Raw genomic sequence first — 8238 nt, 5'->3', positions numbered from 1 at the left:
TGATACATTATATCCAACGGTGAAAACCCATATTTCTGAAAAATAATTGCTCGCATATCATTCAAACTGCTTCTGTGTAGTTTATATGACATGCAATACTTTTCTCAAATCAACATATATAATACATACTTTCAAAAAAAACATATATAATACATAATTTTTTTTACAAGTTTATAAGTGCTTTCTTGTCATGCTAGTTTGTGTTTTGGAAGATACAAGGGTGAATTTTTAAAATATGCTGTATAAAACATCAGTAGTACTCCGAGACACCGCGTGTGTCCCGGAATCTGTGAAGCCCAAACTTGATCGACCAATCAGCACTTGCCGGGCTTCTTGGGCCCGAAGACGAAGTCGCCGGCCGTGTAGAGCGCCTGCAGCCCGTCGGGGAGCGTCACGAACTTGCGGAACTTGAGCGGCGACCCCTTGTTCCCGCGGGGCTTCACGGGCACGCCGCACGCGCGCACCGGCGACCCCAGCACGTACACCTTGCAGTCCTTGCTGGTGAAGGGCGCCGACTGCTGCGCCGTCTGGATCTGGAAGTAGCCGCGCCCGTCCGTGGCGCCCCACACCGACAGCGCCCACTTCCCGCGCTTGCACCGCAGCAGCGCCGCGGCATCTGCATGACAAACAGGAGGCGAATTAGCAGACATGATGGTTTGATCCGTGTGGACTACGGTCTACGGCGCGCGCGCACACGTACTCGGGATCGGGGACGCGTTCCTGGACTTGACGTAGCCGGCGTACCGGCACCCCTTGCACCAGACGGCGCCCTCGACGCCGATGGTGAAGTTCACGTTCGGCGGCGGCCGTGGCAGGCCCATCGCCGAGCTTCTGCTAGGGAGGCTGCCCATGGAGAGGACCACGAGGGCGAGGCAGAGCAGAAGGCATCTCGCCAGCAAAGCCATTATCGTACCTTGCTACAATGATCAAAGGAGAGCTCGTGATGTGATGATCCTGGCAAGTATGAAAAGAGGGTCCATTTTATAGGCCGGCGTGCATGTCGAGGTGAATCGAGCCACAGATTCCGGTTGGCGATATTGCTTTGGATCGATCGTAGATTGGTTTGCACGCGCGAGGAAGATGCGTGCACCGATGCAAGGCTCGATCATGCTGGGGAAACGGGACTGATCGGACGTCGGGGATTACGTACATCATTCATGCATGTGGCTGCTGGTGCCTTGCAAGCCAAAACAGCACCCGGCCGTCTATCTAATAGAGCCTTTTGTTCTCTCTCAAAAAAAAATAGAGCCTTTTGTACTCGAGAAGATGGAAAATAGAGCCTTGATACATAGGCTAATAATCTGGTGTTTACTTAATCACTTGGGCTACCTGGCCGTGCAAATCCGTGGGCGACGGCGCCGCTACGCACTAGCGCTGGAAGATGCACAGAGCGGCAAAGGGGCGCCGATACTTCAATTTGCATGCAAAGGGATGTCTTCATTGTCCCATTGTCCTGATCGTTGGATCGATGGCTTCATACATGTCGCCGCCCCACGATATCGATCACTCTTGCAAAGTCAACCCCAGCATTTCTTCTGTTGCTGCAGATAACTTGTTCTCGTGGAAATGGATATACAGTAATTATTATGCCACAAAAGCAATGCTATGATGCAAACTTAAGACTGATTTCGCTGCCACTGTCATTTGTTAATTCGCTGGCATATCTGCCACCACTGAGCCGATGCAGCAATGGAAGCGCCGCATTGGGCGTGTAAAGGATAAAGCGGAAAGTTGCACCATTTGACACGTTGATCTAGCAATGGCTATGTACCCGTTCAACGTTAGTACAAGAGTCTCCGGCCGCTTATTAGCGCTGGCTGTGTTGATGTACTGATACTTGTTTTTTGCTCTTTTTTATTTTGCACACATATATCTATTTAATAAAAATTACCATAGAACAAAAACATAAGCGATGGCTGTGTTGGCTAAAACAAGAAACATAAAAACCATAGAAGATATTCTAAAACTGACTTCTAATACATCATCTACCTTAAGCCGCATCATTCTGAAAAATCAGAAGGCAAATTTGATAATTTTGACCTTGGGACGAAATCAATTCACGGAATGAACTGCCCGTAAAACTATTTCACAGCACTGATCCTTTTGTGTAGCGCCCGCCACGCAGGCGCCACACCCTACGGTGCAACGCCCAGCTCTGGGGCGTTGCACGCCTGTCCACCATGGCAGCCCTTGGGCCCGCACCCAGTAGTGCAGCGCCTCCGAGCTAGGCGCCACACATGTAATGTGCAGCGCCCGGCCCGTAGGCGCTGCGCTGTGACTTAGATGCCAGCCGCCCCCTCCCCCTCCCCCTCCCCCACCCCACCCATTCGTTCCAGCAGTTACAGAACAAGCGCGCCGGCGGCTTCCTCCTCTCCCCCTCTCAACCCCCTCTCCCAAATCCTTCAGATCCGACGATTTGGTCCGTGCATTTCTTCACTAATCCATCCTAGAAGGTACTCTCCTCCGATCCCCTTCTTTCTATCCATAGAAAATATGATATTTTGAAGATTTGGGGAATCCTTGTTTGATTAGATTAGATTTGAATCTTGCATGTATTAGAACTTTGCATGTATTAACAACCCTTGTTTGTTTGATTTGTGGAACCCTAGTTTAGTTTATGTAAAAGTTATTTGTATGAAGTAGGCATACTTTATGGAAAAGTTATTTGTATGAAGTAGGCCTAGTTATTTGTGAAATCCTAGTTTATTAGTTTTGTTTGATTTGATATGGTTGGATACATAGATTGGCACGGTTGCATCTAGTAGGCGTACTCTAGTTTATTTGTATTTAAAAGATAATTGTGTTGACAAGAAAGCTTTCTTTCAAAATTGTTAGGATGGTTTGGCTTCTCGATGATCACTGGGACAAACAACACCGGTCGTACGCTATGGCGGTGGAGCAGCGGGTAATAATGAAAGTGGCTTGTTTTATGAATTTCGTATTTATTTCAAACACAAATGCCCCATATGTAATGTTATGAATTGTTTGTTTGTAGGAGCTTGCACCTTTGAAGCTTCGTTCTCACGGGGTCACCCTTGGGTGGATGCTCTATGATGAGCGATACACATCGTATGTAAGGGAGACAGGACTTCTCCCTTTCATTCATATGGTCAGACGGTCGACGCCACCCAACAATGCTCCAGCACTCACCGCGCTTATTGATCATTGGCGGCCGGAGACACATAGTTTCCATCTATGGACCGGGGAGATGACAGTGACGCTCCAGGATATTGCTATGATCACCGGTCTTCCTATCGATGGGAATCCTCTATGTATGAGCACCGATTCCGATGGGTGGCGTGCGCAGATGCATGCCCTTATCGGTATGGTTCCTCCGGAGCCTCCGGAACCAGCAGCAGAAAACAAGAAGAAGGAAAGAGTCGCAGCCGGTGCTACTTTCACGTGGATTACTGAGCACTTTGGTACTTGCCCACCGGAAGCTGATGAGGACACGGTCAATACATATGCTCGTGTCTACATGTGGTATGTGATATCCAGGACTATGTTTGCTGATGGCACATGCAAGAATGCTCCATGGATGTGGCTGAAGGCGTTGACCGTCTTCGATAGCAAATGGAGTTGGGGTTCGGCGACACTGGCTTACTTGTATAGACAGGTATGAAGTTGTTTCTTTTTCACTTTATTGCTACATTATGAATGCGATCTTGCTCTTAATTGAACCATGTTCTCTTTTATGTGCAGTTGGACGAAGCCTGTTGTAGGTCATCTGGAGGTATTGGTGGTTGTTTGCTCGCACTTTCCATATGGAGCTGGGAGCATTTGCCGGTTGGACGTCCGAAGAAGGTGAAGTACGATGATTGGGACGACAAAGGCGACCTGCTACGGCTACCCACTTGGGCTTACAAGTGGGATGTGATAAATGAGACGACAGATGATCCCTCGGTCATGTACAAGTTGTACCAGAGCGAGCTTGACGCGATCACGCCTGAGCAGGTGAATTGACATGGCATAAGTGATTATGATGCTTCTATTGCAAGTCGATATCAATTTTGTATTCTATCCCATTTTGCAGGTGATATGGGAGCCGTATGGAACAGGAGATAGTTTTGGTAACCCTTTAGAGTTCATGCTGAATCCGATGTGCACTAGGGATAGGGATCTCTGGCGTATGCGGTGCCCACTCATATGCAACTGGGAGGTTGAGCTTCACCTCCCACATCGAGTGCGCCGTCAGTTTGGTTTGTTCCAGGCACATCCGCCGGAGTGGGAGGACATGGACAAGTTGCTACACGCATAAGATATAATTAACCTTGAGTACTTAGCAGCTTCTCGGCGGTTTCGATGCTACTAATATTATGTTTCTAACTTGCAGGTTGGATAGGAAAAGGCAGCGGAAGATTAAGGATTGGGCCAAGCATCACAGAAAGTATGTCGTACAGTTTGCGCTTAGTGTGGAGCAAGCTAGGGCTGGAAAAGGAGTCCAGCTTCGTGAGCACTGCCCTGTAGCGTTCAACAACTATCTCACATGATTTCTTGCAAGTACCCGTGTGGAGGTATGCAAGCCGGCGTATGCTGAGGAGATTTTGGAAGAACCCACTGTTTTTGATGAGGTAGCCCAACACCAGTACAACGCATTAGTCAGGAAAGGCAACTCAGTGATCCCTTCAGCTCCAATGATGAACTTTGTGGTATTTGCCCTCTTTGTTTTTCATTCACACTATTCACATCTTCGCTTGCCTAACACGTTAATACCATTTCTGTTCATAGCGTGCCCAGATCAAGAAAGCAGCTGATGAGACCGAGACTATTCTTGAAACAACCCCGGCTGGCAAAAGCGATGGAGAAGGTGCACTTCGAGCATTCATCAAGGTTCACATCTCCTTCAAACTAGCACTTAACATGTGTTGCTACGTTCGATGTCTCATTCACTTGTACATGTTGCAGCGCCAGGGCCAAAAGTTAAGGCGGCTATCAAACCTTTTTGGGTGTCGTGACCCCGAGTATGTATCACCAGAACGGTCTAGGTCAGCGACACCATCAGATCCCGCTTCGGGCCAGAGCCATGGTGATCATTTGGAGGATGAGGATGTGGGTGTGGTCACCCAAGAGGTATGGCATGAGCATATATATCCAATTGTTGATGCATTGCTAACTATATCCTCACACACGGTCTTTTCATATCTTTTGTTGATGCATAGGTTGCTGATGATGATATGACCTTGGGGACGTACCAGGTTAGGTCTGCATACATGCTAAAGCCTAGGAAGGGAATCAACAAGTACACACCTGAAGACTTCACCGAAAGAGGCAAAAGGACGGTCGGCACCTCGCGGATGGCAGCTTTGGATGACTATTTGGATGACGATGTCGATGACGTGGAGGAATCGGAGCCGGAGCGGGAGCGTGTTCCTCTTCCTAGGAAGGTGAAGAAGTTAGCCAGCAAGAGGGGGGAGCAGCCAAAAAGCGCTCAAGGAACTAGCTCTTCTTAGGAACCAGCCATAGTCCTTTATTTGTAATGTCGGTGAACTTGGAGTTGTTATGTCGGTGAACTTGGAGTTGTGGTAGCTCTATGTTGTACTTGATCCTCTTTGTATGTCTTAGTTATGTTGAACTTGGAGTTGACGTCTTAGCAATGTTGAACTTGATCCTCTATGTTGCACTTGTTGTCTTAATAATGTTCAAACTGTGACTATTCTTGTTGTCTTAGCAAAGTTTCTAACTGCTTATTCTAGGAAATGTTGCAATGTACCTGATAATGACCAAGTTTACAAGCTACAGCCGCTGCAGCGCCTAGCACCGAGGCGCCACACTGTACAGTGCAACGTAGTGTGGCGCCTCCACGCTAGGCGCTGTAGCATGCAAACAGAATGTTTGCTCTCTGCTTAGCTCAGCCCAAGGGTGCAACGCCTCACGGCTAGGCGTCACACTGTATAGTGCAGCGCCCAGCCCTGAGGCGTTGCACGCCTTGGCTGAGCTAAGCAGAGAGCAATTACTTTGTTTGCAAGCTACAACCGCTGCAGCGCCTAGCGTGGAGGCGCCACACTCTACAGTGCAACGCCCGGCAGCTAGGCGTTGGACTGTACAGTGTGGCGCCTCAAAGCTAGGCACTGCAGCGGCTGTAGGTTGCAAACATTTTGTTTGCTCTCTGTTTAGCTCAGCCCAAGGGTGCAACGCCTCAGCGCCAGGCGCTGCACTATACAGTGTGACGCCTAGCATTGAGGTGTTGCATTCCTGGACTGAGCTAAACAGAGAGCAAACAAAGTCCAAACATTCCTCTATAACGACCTTGCCCTTGTCCATCACCACGGCCAAGTCCATCACCAAGGCCAAGACCATCACCACGGCCAACACCACCACCACGAGCTCTACCACCACCATGGCCTAGACTACCACCACCACGGCCTCTTGTAAGTCCTAGTTGCCGACCTCTTTGTTGCCTAGATCCTCTTTGACTAACACTTGGTTGGCTTGGCACTTGTTGGCTACCACTTGGTTGGCTTGGCACTTGTTGGCTACCACTAGGTTGGCTCCTACTTGGTTGCCTTGGCACTTGTTAGCTACCACTAGGTTGGCTCCCACTAGGTTGGCTCCCACTTGGTTGCCTTGGCACTTGTTGGCTACCATGTTGTTGCCTTCGCACTTGTTGGCTACCTCTTGGTTGGCTTGGCACTTGTTGGCTACCACTTGGTTGGCTCCCTTGTGTAGCTCCTTGTTGGCTAGTGCTTGCATCATTTTTCTTGGACATTTTCCTTGGTTTCGTACATTTTCTTTTGTTGTGGCCATGACCTTTGCATTCCCCACAACGGGAGCTCTCACGAGGCTCTTGAAATTGATCGTTTCCCGCTTCGCAGCAGCCACCATGGCCCCATCCGTCCATGTCGCCTCTAAGACGCTTTGTTTTACGTCTACCCCGTTTAACAACCTTCAACTCCGGATCCGGCCATAGTTGAACTCCATGGTACTCCGGCCATTGTGATTGGTCAAAGTATGGGTGAAAGCGGGGAGCCCATGTTTTCTTGACCGTCATGATTGAGAACTCCAACTCCCTCACGGTGCGTGGGTGATTGATGTCCACATTTCTAACGCGACCGGCGGTATACAAATGTGAGCATGGGAGATGAAGCAACAATGGCCTCCCGCAAGAGCAATCACATTGTGTTAAAGACACCTTGAAAGCCCGACCTCCATGTTGCCGGCCATCGTTTGTGGTTCCTCCTGGCTCTTTCACTTCATACTTCCACTCTTCGTTGTCATATAATATAGCTTCTTCTGAGTCCGCCTTTCGTGATTGAAATTCTAACCATTCATCAACCTTGGGTGGGAACTTGTACTTGTACTTGCGCGGGTTCTCACCCGCTATCTGTGCATCAGTTTCCATTGAGTACTTTAGAAAGTACGCATTCATCTTGTCAAATGTGTATTGAACTATTGCCATCACGGGTAATCCACGTGCACCTTTGAGCACCCTATTGAAGCATTCGGCCATATTGCTTGTCATTTGACCGTATCTTCGGCCATCTTCATCAAAAGCACGTGCCCACTTGTTCTGGTGTTGAATGTGCCTATTCATAAAGTCTTGACCCCCGTGATCAAGTTTTTTGTGTGCGAGCAATTTGTTCAACAAAGTGACGAACCGCTTCTCGGAGAAAGAAAGACAACAATCTTGAAGATCATCGGCCAAATCCTTAAGGCCACATGCCCTATAGAAGTTCGAACAAAGGTGCCTCATGCACCATCGATGGTGCAACGGAGCATGCCCGGGAATGTCAATCTCCACCGCGTTAAGAATTCCTGCATGCCGATCCGATATGACACAAATTTCCCTTTGAGCGGGTAACACCTTCGTCCTCAAAAGACGCATAAACCACTCCCAGTTGTCATTGTTCTCTGCCTCAACCAAAGCAAATGCCAATGGCAACACCCGGTTATTGGCATCACTTGCTATCGCAACCAACAAGGTGCCCTTGTATTATCCGGTCAAGAACGTGCCATCAATGGCGATGACCGGCCTACAGTGTTCGAAAGCCCTCACGCATTGCTCGAACGCCCAAAATGCATGGCCAAATACTCGGACTTTCTATCCTTCATAAACCGTTGTTTGGTGCCCATGAGGCTCAACAACATGAACCATGCCCGGGTTTGTGGCGGCCATGGCTAACAACAACCTAGGGATTCGGTTGTATGCTTCCTCCCAAGTACCATACAACATCTTAAATGCGGCTTGCTTCTCCTTCCATGCGTTGCCGTACTCCACCTTGTAATGAAAGATGGCTTTCA

General features: G+C 48.8%; 1 protein-coding gene and 1 long non-coding RNA gene across 2 annotated transcripts; one reads left to right on the top strand and one right to left on the bottom strand.

Annotated features, from left to right (window-relative positions):
- Positions 1-91: 91 nt before the first annotated feature.
- LOC125547677 (non-classical arabinogalactan protein 30-like) lies at positions 92-961 on the bottom strand. The gene is made up of 2 exons (XM_048711483.1): positions 701-961; positions 92-616 (listed from the first exon to the last, which is right to left on the bottom strand). The coding sequence occupies exons 1-2, from the start codon at positions 903-905 to the stop codon at positions 315-317; spliced, it is 507 nt and encodes a 168-aa protein (XP_048567440.1). The 5' UTR covers positions 906-961; the 3' UTR covers positions 92-314.
- Positions 962-4503: 3542 nt separating this feature from the next.
- Positions 4504-4946, top strand: LOC125547676. The gene is made up of 3 exons (XR_007300726.1): positions 4504-4649; positions 4729-4830; positions 4906-4946. It is a non-coding gene; the product is annotated as an uncharacterized LOC125547676 (long non-coding RNA).
- Positions 4947-8238: the final 3292 nt, after the last annotated feature.

The sequence above is a fragment of the Triticum urartu genome, chromosome 3, assembly GCF_003073215.2.
Source record: "Triticum urartu cultivar G1812 chromosome 3, Tu2.1, whole genome shotgun sequence".
Lineage (NCBI taxonomy): Eukaryota > Viridiplantae > Streptophyta > Magnoliopsida > Poales > Poaceae > Triticum > Triticum urartu.
The sequence above is the reverse complement of the archived record's forward strand: the minus strand, read 5'-3'. Positions and strand labels throughout refer to the sequence as shown.

What these genes read in the sequence shown, in the direction of transcription:
- LOC125547677 (XM_048711483.1), bottom strand. Translation starts at nt 905, where the DNA reads ATGGCTTTGCTGGCGAGATGCCTTCTGCTCTGCCTCGCCCTCGTGGTC. An exon ending in GAACGCGTCCCCGATCCCGA is followed by an intron (nt 617 to 700) that starts GTACGTGTGCGC and finishes TTTGTCATGCAG; the next exon opens with ATGCCGCGGCGCTGCTGCGG.